At 41.4% G+C, this 14,887-nt stretch overlaps 1 protein-coding gene across 27 annotated transcripts in view; it reads left to right on the top strand.

Moving 5' to 3' along the window:
• Positions 1-14,322, top strand: part of CHRM3 (cholinergic receptor muscarinic 3) — a 545,038-nt gene extending 530,716 nt beyond the window's left edge. For 26 of the 27 annotated variants that reach the window (XM_021071792.1, XM_021071795.1, XM_021071790.1 and 23 more), the window contains one exon: positions 2,925-14,322. In XM_021071792.1, coding sequence (XP_020927451.1) covers positions 2,925-4,716 — 1,792 coding nt within the window. In that variant the 3' untranslated portion in view covers positions 4,717-14,322. 27 annotated transcript variants of the gene reach the window in all.

Genomic DNA, 14,887 nt, shown 5'->3' with positions numbered 1-14,887 from the left:
ACAAGGAGATCCTGCTGAATAGCATTGAGAACTATGTCTAGATACTCATGTTGCAACAGAAGAAAGGGTGGGGGAAAACTGTAATTGTAATGTATACATGTAAGGATAACCTGACCCCCTTGCTGTACAGTGGGAAAATAAAAAAAAAAATTCAAAGTATGGTTTCTTCTGGAATGCATATCACGTTCGCAGCATTGTAAAGTCCAAAACATCTTGAGGAGAGACAAAGTTCCTTTGACCCCTTACTATTGAATTATAGGTTGAATTTATTTCATTGTACAGAATGTTTCATTCCCATTTTTCAGTGCAGAAACAGACTCAAAGAGGTTAAATAAAACCCAAGATCTCACTCTCAGGAAGTGGTCGAACTAAGATTTGAACCTATGTCTTTGGGACTCCAAAATCTTCCTGCTACACCCTAAGCCCTTTCTTTTCTTTTCTTTTCTGTTTTTCATTTTTAAAAGTTTTACTGAGGTATAGTTGATTTACAAGGTTGTGATAATTTCTGCTGTACAACAAAGTGATTCGGTTATACATATATACACATCCATTCTCTTTCAGATTCTTTTCCCATATAGATGATCACAGAATATTGGGTAGAGTTCTCTGTACTAAACAGCAGGTCCCTGTTGGCCAGTCATTCCATATACCTCAGTGTGCATACGCCAATCCCAAACTCCCAGTCCATCCCCACCCCCACCTATCCCCTTTGGTAACCATAAGTTTTTCAAAGTCTGTGAGTCTGTTTATGTTCCAAAAATAAGTTCATTTGTATCCTTTTTTTAGGTTCCACATGTAAGTGATATCATATGATGTTTGTTTTTCACTGTCTGACTAACTGCATTCAGTGTGATAATTTTTAGGTCCATCCATGTTGCTGCAAATGGCATTATTTAATTCTTTTTATGGCTGAGTAGTATTCCTTTGTATATATGTACCACATCTTCTTTATCCATTCCTCTGTCAGTGGACATCTAGGTTGCTTCCATGTCTTGGCTTTTGTAAATAGTGCTGCAATGAACATTGGGGTGCACGTATCTTTTTGATTATGGTTTTCTACAGATAGATGCCCAGGAGTGGAATTGCTAGATCATATAGTGGTTCTATTTTTAGTTTTTTGAGGAACCTTCATACTATTTTCCATTGTGGTTGCACCAGTTTACAGTCCCACCAACAGTATAAGAGGGTTCCCTCTTCTCCACACCCTCTCTAGCATTTATTGTTTGTAGACTTTTTGATGATGGCCATTCTGGCTGGTTTCTGAAGGGCACTGCGTGACTCGACTGCACTCCTTTGAGAAATGCTCTGATGTGCAATATCTCACAGCTTGATTTAGGACCCTTATCATGTGCATGTGTACACATACTTGCATTGTAGGAGTTTAGAGATGAACACTTTTTTAACCAAGAGCTAAAATACAGCAGAGGTATTCTCAACAGACTTTTGCTATGATTCTCAAATGTTGAATTCTTAAAGTGACACTTGTTGAGGAATGATTTACTGGATAAAGTCTGGGGAGGTTGGTGGAGTGAGAACCCCTGAGTTGTGTCCTGGAAGTTCTGAGAGGTTTGGGCAGGTCTCAACTTAAGGCTTTCCATGACAGCATGGAGGGTCTTACTGGTGATGCATTAATTGCAGTGTATTTATTTTGGTAACAAGAGTTTGAAAGAACTAATTGCAGTGTTGCAACTATGTATATTCAAATGCGTGTGGTGTTAAAGTGCTTTTTCATTGCTAGAGATACCATATCTCAATAAGAGAAATACTCAGAACTGGTTCGGTCAGTTCAGAACAGTCTGGTAAAAGTTCTGCATATTATCAAGCAAATGACAGCTGCCTAATATACTGTTTCAGACCTTTTCAAGGAACCAATATGTTACTTTTTCTAACTGTGTTTTAAAGAGATGATATAATGTAAAGTGAAGTATGCTTATTTCCTGCCTGCTCCAGGTTAATGATGCTTATTCCAGGGAGACTTAAATGGCTAGAACTGCCTTAAAGTTGCTTAGTCTGAAGCCTGGGATAGGTAAATGCCCAGGCAGATAAAATGCAAATGAACAGGATCAATTTCTCACATAGCGTGATGAAAATGCTACGCTGGATGAGTATCATATAAGCACCTACTACTCTTCCCTTCTTTTTAAAATAAGAGATGGAGTTCCCACAGTGGCACAGCAGGTAAAGGATATGTCACAGCTGTGGCTCAGATTCAATCCCTGTCCCAGGAACTTCCATATGCTGTGGGTGCAACCAAATAAATAAGTAAAGAAGATTTTGTGGAGTTCCTGTCGTGGCGCAGTGGTTAACGAATCCGACTAGGAACCATGAGGTTGCGGGTTCAGTCCCTGCCCTTGCTCAGTGGGTTAATGATCCGGCGTTGCCGTGAGCTGTGGTGTAGGTTGCAGATGCGGCTCGGATCCCACGTTGCTGTGGCTCTGGCATAGGCCAGTGGCTACAGCTCTGATTTGACCCCTAGCCTGGGGATCTCCATATGCCGCGGGAGCGGCCCAAGAAATAGCAAAAAGACAAAAAAAAAAAAAAAAGAAGAAGATTTTGTTTGGTAACAACACCATGTAGGTAGCAGTGTGGTTACATTTAGAAATGTGTAAAATGTGGAGAAAAAGCACAGTGCTCATTGCATGCCACCAGCCGATGGTGCCACCTCCAACAAATCGATCTCTGCCTGCCCTATGCACCTCACCTTTACTCAATTTATTTATCTTTATTGAAATAGAGTGGATAAGTCCTCACCTTTAAAATAAGAGCATGAACTTGATGTGCAGGCCTCTCTCATGTTCCCCTTTAATACAGGTCCTGTTTATCAGATAAGAGGTCTTCCATGTCTTTCAAAGGATACAATGCAAAGAACAAATCCAATGATGACAGAAATTTTCCTGACTCCATCTTTTCTCTTTTCTCCCCAGACTATGTCAGAGAGTCACCATGACCTTGCACAATAACAATACAACCTCACCTTTGTTTCCAAACATCAGCTCTTCCTGGATTCACGGCCCTTCCGATGCAGGGCTGCCCCCAGGAACGGTTACTCATTTTGGCAGCTACAACATTTCTCAGGCAGCTGGGAATTTATCCTCTCCAAATGGCACCACCAGTGACCCTCTGGGAGGTCACACCATCTGGCAAGTGGTGTTCATTGCATTCTTAACAGGCATCCTGGCCTTGGTGACTATCATCGGCAATATCCTGGTGATCGTGGCATTCAAGGTCAACAAGCAACTGAAGACAGTCAACAACTACTTCCTCTTAAGTCTGGCCTGTGCTGACCTGATTATCGGGGTCATTTCAATGAATCTGTTTACTACCTACATCATCATGAATCGATGGGCTTTAGGGAACTTGGCCTGTGACCTCTGGCTTTCCATTGACTATGTGGCTAGCAATGCCTCGGTCATGAATCTTCTGGTCATTAGCTTTGACAGGTACTTTTCCATCACGAGGCCGCTCACATACCGAGCCAAAAGAACAACAAAGCGAGCTGGTGTGATGATAGGTCTGGCTTGGGTCATCTCCTTCATCCTTTGGGCTCCTGCCATCTTGTTCTGGCAATACTTTGTTGGGAAGAGAACTGTCCCTCCAGGAGAGTGTTTCATCCAGTTCCTCAGTGAGCCCACCATCACCTTCGGCACGGCCATCGCTGCCTTTTATATGCCTGTCACCATTATGACTATTTTATACTGGAGGATCTATAAGGAAACTGAAAAACGTACCAAAGAGCTTGCCGGGCTGCAAGCCTCTGGGACAGAGGCAGAGGCAGAAAACTTTGTTCACCCCACAGGTAGTTCTCGGAGCTGCAGCAGCTATGAGCTTCAGCAGCAAAGCCTGAAACGCTCAGCCAGGAGGAAGTATGGACGCTGCCACTTCTGGTTCACAACCAAGAGCTGGAAGCCCAGTGCTGAGCAGATGGACCAAGACCACAGCAGCAGTGACAGCTGGAATAACAATGATGCTGCTGCCTCCCTGGAAAACTCCGCCTCCTCCGATGAGGAGGACATTGGCTCAGAAACAAGAGCCATCTACTCCATCGTGCTCAAGCTTCCAGGTCACAGCACCATCCTCAACTCCACCAAGTTACCGTCTTCAGACAACCTGCAGGTGCCCGAGGAGGAGCTGGGGACAGTGGACTTGGAGAGAAAAGCCAGCAAACTGCAAGCCCAGAAGAGCATGGACGATGGAGGCAGTTTTCAAAAAAGCTTCTCCAAGCTTCCCATCCAGTTAGAGTCAGCCGTGGACACAGCCAAGGCCTCTGATGTCAACTCCTCAGTGGGTAAGACCACGGCCACTCTACCTCTGTCCTTTAAGGAAGCTACTCTGGCCAAGAGGTTTGCTCTGAAGACCAGAAGTCAGATCACCAAGCGGAAACGGATGTCGCTCATCAAGGAGAAGAAAGCGGCCCAGACCCTCAGCGCCATCTTGCTTGCCTTCATCATCACCTGGACCCCCTACAATATCATGGTTCTGGTGAACACCTTTTGTGACAGCTGCATACCCAAAACCTATTGGAATCTGGGCTACTGGCTGTGCTACATCAACAGCACCGTGAACCCCGTGTGCTATGCCCTGTGCAACAAAACATTCAGAACCACTTTCAAGATGCTGCTGCTGTGCCAGTGTGACAAAAGGAAGAGGCGCAAGCAGCAGTATCAGCAAAGACAGTCAGTCATTTTCCACAAGCGGGTGCCCGAGCAGGCCTTGTAGAAGGAGGCGTTGTCCATAGCAGTCACCAAACGCACACATCAGCCCACAAACCTTAGGAGGGAGTAAGGTGCAGGGGGGGTGATTTCTGGTGATGATAAAAATGTTTTTATCACCAGATGTGAAAGAAGCTGCCTGTTTACCGATCCATTAAATAAGCCCATTTTCATATCAAAAGTCCAACACCAATTCAGCAAAAAAATAAGTGTATTACTGACTATAAAGAAATTTATTCTGAAATAGACTTTGTTTTTTTTTCTTAAAGAGGAAAAAAATTGCTTCATAGCAATTATATACCCAAATTGGTCTGCCCGGGCCTTTTAATTCCCATTAGCTCTGGAATCTTGATAAGCATAACTAGGCCAGCCCAGCTGCCACATTCTTTCCAAGGATCCCCAAAGTATCGATCCAGATGCCACATGGAACAACGTCAGGCTAGTGAATCTGTGGTTCTGAAATTCTTTCATATGTTGCAGAACTGAACCTTCCCGTCCCAAAAGAGCTCCCGTCTTCTCATTGGTGTGTCTATTTGTGGACTTGATTCTTGATTCTTGCAAAGTACTGTTTTGTGCAGTTCAAGTTTCGTACAAATAAAAGATACATAAGTATATATGTATATATATGTGTGTGTGTGCATGTGTGTATGTGTGTGTGTGTGACTCACACACACACACATACACACACGCATAGTGTATATAATATAATGGGAATCACTGAACTGGCAAATTATTCCGGCAATATATGCTTTCAGTACTTTGGTGACTGAAGTTTCCTAGGATCCTAACATAACATAAAAGTGAAATAAACCCGGCGTAGGGCTTTGTCAACCAGGGCTGTTTTCCTGGAGAATATGCAGCAGAGAGCAGCCAGGCCGTCTGGGCTCTCAGCCTGTTGAGTCCATGGCTTAACCAGACTCGCCATAAGCTATCGCCTTTGTTGATTCCCTCAACAAAGTGAAATCAAATGGGGGGCCCTCTGAGCTTAAAGAATGAACCACATCCACATGTTTGAATTGTCCAAATCTGAATGTCTCCAAACAAACTTGTGTTATCTAACCTGCGTGAAAGTCAGTAATAGTCTCACGGTTGAATGTCATACACAGCATTACGCAGGGCAAAGCAGAAGAGACGTTGTAAGAGGCAAAGAACACGGGGTTCGTTTTCTTGCTACTTGATATCTTTAAATGGAAAGGGCTTACACCTTTGTGACTTAGCTGTGGCCAGTGCTTTCTGGCATTCATTGTACACCCTTCACCCAGGAATAGCTGGGGTTGAGGAAGTTATGAGTCCTCTACAGAAAGTATTACACTTCGAAAAGTATTGCTTCAAATTGATTTCTTATTATATTTCTAAAAAGCGATTTTGTATTCTCTTCTGAATTGACCAAAATGCTCAATGTTCTATTTGGGGGAGGGGAGGGATGCTTCTCTGGCTGTCATCTTCGTTGCTGCTGTAGCTGTTAGGGTTCCTTTTTTTCCCTCTGCTGGGGCTGTGTGGGGAGTGGGAGGGGCGGGAGGCGGGGGGCTAAGGAGAAATCTTCCCTTTGTACAGGGTCTCCGTGTTGTGAACCCGGAGCCAGGGTAGAAGCTGCTTTTGTGTTCAGTGTGAGCTGGTGTTTACAGCAGATTTTGACAACAGTGGAAGTGTACTCAGTGGTGTCTGTGTTTCTGAACTATTTAATTTTGTGTTCTGTTTATATGAAGATATATTTATGCATATTTCACCAAGTGTCTATTTAATGTTGATAAATATTACTCTTCAGTCTTCAGCAGTGGTGTCCCTTGAAAGTGCTTCTTTAAGGTCCACTTGAGCAATGAGTAGGGTCTCTCGAGCTTTCTTGTGGCTAAGAAGAGGAAAAAGCCTGTTGGTGTTGGTGTTGGGAGGAACCTAACTCTTTCCAGGTAATAAAAAAGTCAACTGTGACTTTAGCATAACAGCTTAATTCCCTTCTCGTTAAACCTGATGGAAACTGGTCAAAGCAACCCTCCGCCAGTGTGTTTGAAATCACATTACAAGGGGAAGAAAGGCAAATCAGTATAATGGAAAGAATGATTTTTTTTTTGGCCCACACTTGACCAAAAAATAAGAAAAAAACAGGAACTATTTTCTAACGTGCATAGCAAACTGCAGAATGTTATGTTATCCACCTGTGAAATGTCTAGGAAGCAACTGCATCTATATTGATATTACTCAAGTTGGCCTGGCACTAACTAATACATTTGTGAATGCTGATTCATGTCTTCCTGTACATCAGTAATTCGCATTCTCTTTGAAAGTCCTATCTTGCCTCCTTTTCAAAAGGCTATTTCCTATATTCTTTTTAAAAATAGAGAATTAAATTTAAGAAACAGACAAATCGTGAGTTTTGGCAAAACTGAGAAGGTCAGTAACAATTCTCCTTAAACATGATTATCTCCTGATCCTTGTCCTCTTATGATGCTTTCTTTTCTTAGGAAGAAAAGAAAGAAGTCTGGAACATCAGCTCTCCTTTTCTGTTACTGGTTTAATTATCTAAGTGGTTTTAAATCTCTCGTGGATGAAAACTGCTTTTAAGTATTGTCTACTGACCCTGACTATAGAAATGTGGGTCCAACTCTTAGGTCATTTTCAAAAAAAGGAAAATAAGAAAACCTGATTCTTTTGAATATGCAGAGTTTAGAAGTGTAATCAAAGATGTAGTGAAGTGTATATAACCAGACATAACTACACATATATTTCTCAAAGGATTTGTCACCAGAAAAGGTATTCAGCATTTACATAAAATCAAAATGTCTTCATCCTCAAAATGGGACTCAAACTGTTTTATCCCATGTGAGTGAGGTTTGCAGTGCTTTCATGATTATGCACTTCCATCAAAAGAGGAAAATCGTCAAATCTAAGTAAGCTATAGGTGAAGATGCCACCGCCCACCACATACATACACACACCCACACCCATAGCCACCCCCACCCCCCCATTCTCTATCCTCCAAGGTCTACCTGATGGATAAGAGAAGAGAGCTCTCTGGTCCTCTGTTCCCTTTGGCTCTGTTCTCTTTGGCCCACCACCTTCATGATGGAACCATGAAGACCTGTGGTCTTTCTGCTAGTTCACCATATTGTCCTGAATCATCCTTGACTTCAGATTTAGCCTTGACTCTCCAGATAAGTTCCATTTCTATTCACCCTTTCACACGTAATAGTTCTAGATTCTGACAGAAAGACAATAGGCAGAAAGCATAAGCCACTAGAAGCTGCAGTGGCTGAAGATCTAGAAGTCATAGCAGCTTTCTCTGCCACCGCCTTGTGTGCAGACGGGCAATTCACGGCCCTGGGAAGGCCTGAGAGCCCTTTGTGCATCACATGTGAGACGGGGGAGGGCACGGCTCTGATACAGTCAGCTGCCTCTAGTCTTAGGAAGGAGAAGGATGGCAAGGCTCAGGCACAGTGAAGGCGCCTTGTGGAGAAAACATGAGACAAAGGAAGAGCCTGGGGGGCATTCCTGGCGCCCTGTTCTTATCTGAGTAGAGGGGATTCCCAGATGAGGACACACGACTCGGAAATGGGACAATCCATCACAGCAGCTTTGGGGGACAAGCGCAAGTGTCATGAAGAAGCTCTGAACGGAGCACAAGGAGCCCTGAGCTCTCAGCCCAGTTCTGTCACCAGGGAATGAACATGTCCCCTGCCTTGCATGTCACTTACCCTTTAACCCACTGGCTTTTCATGAGTTCATGCTCATACTCATAAACAATCTGAAAGCACCTTAATTGGCTTTCTAATAGTAAAAAAGTCAAATTGAGGCAGAGCGTTAGGTGAATAACTGCAACGATGAGTGTAGATTGTATGTCCAATGAACACTTGAAAAATTCTCATTTTATATATCCATCAGAGTTGTTTACTTATATTTCAATACAACAAAATCTAAGGAGTTCTCATGATTTGTTGGTAAACTTGGAATTCTATTGTTTCAAATACCACTTCAGGCCAGGACAATCACTTGAGGCCTCACAACTGTATGTAAGTGGAATTGCTGGATAGTGGGCGTTTGTTTTGGTCTCTCAGTGGTATGTCTTGAAACAAACTGAGACTTTATAGAATACATCGCCCAAAACATCCTTTCTTCGATCTAACAATCCCCCTTCCACCACCTTCTCCAAAAGAGTATTTTTTCCTTACATGTAAAGTGCAACAAACTTAATTCAACCGTGTAAACTTTAGCCCATACTAGGTTCCAGGACAATTTTACTGCTTCCCTCTATGTAAGTTATGTCGTCTCTTCTTGTGTTTTCACGACTCTGTTTTGTAGGAATTCAGCCTCTACCAGGATTAATGCTGTGTGAGTAAATATTCCAAACCTTAGGAACTGGTTCCAGGGACAGGAGCCCAGGGCGCTTTTAGAACTGGGAATTCCATTTTATTTTCCTTTTTTTGTTGTTGTTGGTTTGTTTGGTTTTTGCTTTTTGTTTGTTTGTTTGTTTGTTTGTTTGTTTGTTTAGGGCCATTCCTGCAGCATATGGAAGTTTCCCAGGCTAGGGGTCCCATAGGAGATGTAGCTGCCAGCCTACACCACAGCCACAACAATGCAGGATCTGAGCTACACCTGTGATGTAGAGCTGCAGTCATGGCAGCACTGGATCCTTAACACACTGAGCAAGGCCAGGGATCAAACCCATGTCCTCGTGGATACTAATTGTGTTTGAAACCTGCTGAACCACAGCAGAAACTCCCCCATTTTCTTTTTCTGGCTTTAGTGTCACTGCCTGAGAAAGGAAACTCATGTTGAGATTAAAAATGAACAAAGAAAAACAAGTTCATAAAGTGACTGTGTTCAATATAAGTTTGTGACTGCATAATATTGTCGCCAGGCTCCAAAATGGACAAGTGTTAGTATTGTTAATTGGACATACGTTACACTCACAGCTTCACACACCTTGATCAACATTGCACTTGGCATGTGGACATGGACACCCAAACACTTTGGTAGACTGTTAGGACTATAGTTGCTCTAGTAGAACCACAAAGACTCAGCACAGAGTTCTGACACTGCCACTCTTGGCCTGGGCTGAGAACACCCCAAGTAATCACCCAGATCCAAGGAGGCTCTCATCTGAGTTGCACCAGATGAGAGGTAAATGGAAAGGGAGGCCATATTCTCGATTGCAAAGAGGTATTAGTAACACTTCTGTCACCCAAACAACTCTATCTTAAACTTAAAAGATTATCTCCAGGATATAAACATTTATTCTTGTTCTTTCTTGGAGTCCAAAATACTTAGCAATTCTGAAATTTCCATACCAAACCCCAAACTATGTTTATCCTATATTCTGTGACTTTTTTGATGATAGAAAGTGGGTGTTATTCATTCTGTGGCTGGCATATGATCTGTCAAACAGTAGACATTCAATAAATGTGGTTGAATGTTATAATTAATATAGCAAATATTTGTCAGAATTATATGCTCCACACTTCAAGTGTAGCCAGAGGTCATTGAGCTGGGAAAGTAAAGGAAATTTGGTTCATTAATATGACAGTTTTCAAATAAACTATTACAAAGCAATAAGGGGAAATATTTTAATAGATTTGAAGTAGTAAATATGATGAGGACAGGAAGGGGAAAAATCGACTCTTTCCTTTATCCCTAGAATTTGGAAACTTTTTACCAGATTGGTCAACTCTACTTTATTCTATTAAGAGAAGTATTGAGTGTTTATAAATATAAGTCTTATGTTTGTACAGGTGAAGTTCTGTAGTTTGGCTTAAAACATCTTTGCATGAAGTTTTGCTTGGCATGAAAGGAGAGATTCCATTCTGTTCTGCAAGCATTAAACAAAAGTTCTATCTTATGTTCATTCCTCATATAGCACATGGGTATTTTCATCCCCCTACGTACAACACTCCAAAGAAATTTCTTTGGAGCTTATGCATAGGACTATGGGAAGGCAACATTTTGAGCAATGCCCGCCCCCCCTTTTTCAAACACACAGGAACTGTCTCTAAGTTTGGTGCAGGTTTGAGGAATAATTAAATTAGGCTTCCATGTTGGTGAATCAGCATATTGATTTTTCTTGGCAGAAAGCTTTCTGGAAAATGTCTATGAAATGTTTAGTGACTCACATCCTTGTAATTCATGAGGGTGTAGAAACCACTGTCCAAAGAGATGGCTATATATTTGCTTTGTAAGCAAAAGGCATGTATCATAGTTGCATCTAAAATAGCGTCCCATCTTTATCAAAGGCACTGAGTTTTACCTGTTTTTATTTCCTAGTGTCCTATTTCCTCAGTAGTCATTTTAGATATGTCATATGCTATTTTTATTCCTTTGCCTACAAATAAGTCAATTGTCTGTACTATAAAATGATGCCTGCAACTTTGTGGTGATATTATCCCCTAAGTTTAATAGTGAAATAAGGAAATAAAACTACAAACAAACAAAGAATGTGGTTGGCTTTCTTTTTAATCCAAGGTCCATAATACAGCAACAGCGTCTTATTGTATAAAAAGATGGAATACTTTGAAGGGATAATTCTGGAACAAACCCTTATTTGCATTGGCTTCTCTATTTTACATGCACTAGAACTTTCTTCAACAATGAACATTGCTGCTGTCATAACCCCAGATGCTTACAATACCCTGTGTTTAGGACTGTGAATTAAACGTGTCAATTATATCTGCACCCATCATCCTAACTTTAAGACTGCACATGAAGAAAAATATTTACCTCTAATATCCACTGTCAACCTAAAATGAATAGACTACCAGTTATTTCTCCACCAAAGACGGGTTTATTTGGGGTCTGAAAGCATGGCAAGCCTCATAAAAATCCCCAAAGAGCCAGGGAAGAACACATTTACAAAGGGGAAAAGGAAGTTGGAAGGGCTCTAGTAAACAAAGCATCCACAGCTATTCATTTGCCTGAGTCCTTGCCAGGAAAGAAGAGTTTTTCTTCTTTCCATTGGGGTCTGCTGTCCTCATAGGGCTTGAGAGCTCTCTGTTCTGGTTTGCTAACTCTCTTTAAGGTTTCTGTTTATTAATTTTTTATAGTACTTCAAAGGGAATTTTGTTTTCCTCTTTTTAAAAGAAATGCTTACCGTTTGACCCCTCTTTTTTGTTTCCTTTGGTTTCCTTCACTGTGCACAAGCTTTTTAGTTTGATGTAATTCCACCCACTGGTTAATGTTCGCTTTTGCTTCTTTTGCCTTTGAAGTCAGATCCAAAAAAAAAAAAATCAATTGCCAAGACTGATGTTACGAAGTTTATGACCTATTGTCTTTTTTTTCTAGGATTTTCATGGTTTCAGGTCGTCTGTTCAAGGCTTTGATCCATTTTGAGTTGAGTTCTGTGTGTGATGTAAGATAGTGGTCCAGTTTGATTCTTTTGCATGTAGCTGTCCAGTTTTCCCAACACAACTGAATTGCAGGTGCTGTCCTTTCCTCCATTGTATATTCTTGGCTTGTTTGTTGTAAATTACTTGATCATATATGTATGAGTTTATTTCTGGGCTCTCTATTCTGTTCCATTGATCTATGTATCTGTTTTTTATGCCAGTACCATACTGCTTTGATGACTGCATCTTTTTAATAGAATCTGGAAATAGTGGGATGCCTCCAGCTTTGTTCTTCTTTCTCAAGATTGCTCAGGCTATATGGGGTCTTTTTTGTTTCTATACAAATGTGAGGATTAATGTATCTTTTTTTCTATGAAAAATGTGTTGGAATTTTGATAGGAATTGTATTGACTCCTGTAGTTTCCTTTGGGTTAATATCTTAACAATATTAATTCTTCTGATCCATACGGATGAAATATATATCCATTTATTTGTATCTCCCTTAATTTCTTCAGTTTCTGTGTCTTATAGATTATGGATTTTGTTATTTTCAACCTGTGTGTGCATAAGCTGGGATAAAACAAATGACTAATTAGATATTCTAATTCAATTATTCCTGGTTTCCTTAAGAACCAGGATTCCCAGTGTGGTGGAATATGTAACAGAAGAAATTAAGTAAAAGCCATACAGGTCTCAATTTGAATTGGATGTATTAGTATAAACTCCCAGAATATTTTACCATGTATGTAATATCTAGTTCTTCCCACGGAAAAGAACTAGAAACAATAATCAATTCAGCAGCAAGGAGGATTTCTAACATCTCAATTGTGGTCTTTAATAAAGGAAACCACAGCTTTTTGAGGAAATAGCTGATTTGCCTTGGGCAGGAAATATACAAGAAGAATTTGAAACATCTTGCCAAAGCAGATATCAAGAAAGTATTCAGCCTACTGGAAAAGACATTGACATACACAAGCACTTGATAGCTGGTAGAAGTGATACAGCAGGTTAGTGGGGAAATGATATTCTTAATAAATGGTACTTAAATATCTACATGGGAAAAAGACTACTACCTCACACCACACACTAAAGTAAATTACATGTGGATTAAAGACCTAAATTTAAAAGTCAAAGTTAGAAAGCTTTTAGAAGTCAAAAAAGTTGGAAAGTTTTTAAGAAATAGTTTCATGACCCTGACTCTTAAAGATTCAAAAAGCCTTAGCCGCAAAGGGGGTAAATACATTAAAAAGTATGAAAAGAAAGCCATAATGGAAGAGATCATTCCAAAACATACAACGATATTAAACAAATACAGAATATATAAAGAACTTCTATAAATCAATTTCAAAAAAATTATATAATGCAGGAGATGAAAGATAACAACAAATTCCTTGCCATTCCTCACAATGAAGGGTGGAATTTAATTTCCCTTCTCTTGATCCTGGGCTGGCCTTAGTGACTTGCTTGACAAATAAATAGAATACATGCAGTACTGGGTCAGAAGAGCCTTGCAGCTCTTACCCGGATCTCTTGTAACACTTGCTCTGGAGAAACCACATGCTGTGTAAGAAGTCTGACGACTCTGAGACTGTCATGCTGTGAGGAAGCCATTCTCCAGCCACTCCAGATCCCAGGTGTGAATCATTCCAGCCAAGGCCAAATTGAAGATTCATGAGCAAATTACATTGTTTTAAGCCACTAAGTTTTCAGGTGTTTTTTACGCCGCAATCAAGAAGTAAAATAGTAACCCAACAACAACAAAAAAATGGACAAAAGATTTGAATAGTGGTTTCCAGGCACCTGGGTGGAAGAAATGTTGGTTAAAGGGTACAGATCTTCAAGTTGAAAATGAGTGAAGTTTCAGGATCTAATGTATAACATAGTGACTATACTATTTTTTAATAGCCACACCCACGGCATATGGAAGTTCCCCGGGCCTATGCTGCTGCTGCAGCAACACCAGATCCTTTAACCCACTGGGCCAGCCAAGATCGATCCCGCACCTCCACGGTGACCCAAGCCATCACAGTTGAATTCTTAACACAGCACCACAGTGGGAACTCCATGGTGACTATAACTGATAACACTACATTATATAATTAAAATTTGCAAGAGTTCCACTATAGCAGTAACATCTCTGGAGCACTGGGATATAGGTTGGATCCCCAGGCTGGTACAGTGGGCTGAAGATCCAGTGTGCCAAAGCTGCAGCGTAGGTTGAAACTGCAGCTCTGATCTGATGCCTGGCCTGGGAACTCCATATGCCAAGGAGTGGTCAAAAACAAAAACAAACAAACAAAAAAAAAATTCAGGGAGTTCCGTCGTGGCGCAGTGGTTAACGAATCCGACTAGGAACCATGAGGTTGCGGGTTCGGTCCCTGCCCTTGCTTAGTGGGTTAACGATCCGGCCTTGCCGTGAGCTGTGGTGTGGGTTGCAGTCGCGGCTCGGATCCCGCGTTGCTGTGTCTCTGGCATAGGCCAGTGGCTACAGCTCCGATTGGACCCCTACCCTGGGAACCTCCATATGCCGTGGGAGCGGCCCAAAGAAATAGCAAAAAAAGACAAAAAATAAAAATAAAAAAATAAATAATTCAGGAGTTCCCGTCGTGGCACAGTGGTTAACAAATCCGACTAGGAACCATGAGGTTGCAGGTTCGATCCCTGACCTTGCTCAGTGGTCGACGATCCGGCATTGCTGTGAGCTGTGGTGTAGGTCACAGATGCAGCTCAGATCCCACATTGCTGTGGCTCTGGTGTAGGCCAGTGGCTACAGCTCCGATTAGACCCCTAGCCTGGGAATCTCCTTATGCCGTGGGAGCAGCCCTAGAAAAGGCAAAAAGACCAAAAAAAAAAAAAAAAAAATTCTAAGAA

Source organism: Sus scrofa, chromosome 14 (assembly GCF_000003025.6).
Source record: "Sus scrofa isolate TJ Tabasco breed Duroc chromosome 14, Sscrofa11.1, whole genome shotgun sequence".
NCBI lineage: Eukaryota > Metazoa > Chordata > Mammalia > Artiodactyla > Suidae > Sus > Sus scrofa.
The sequence above is the reverse complement of the archived record's forward strand: the minus strand, read 5'-3'. Positions and strand labels throughout refer to the sequence as shown.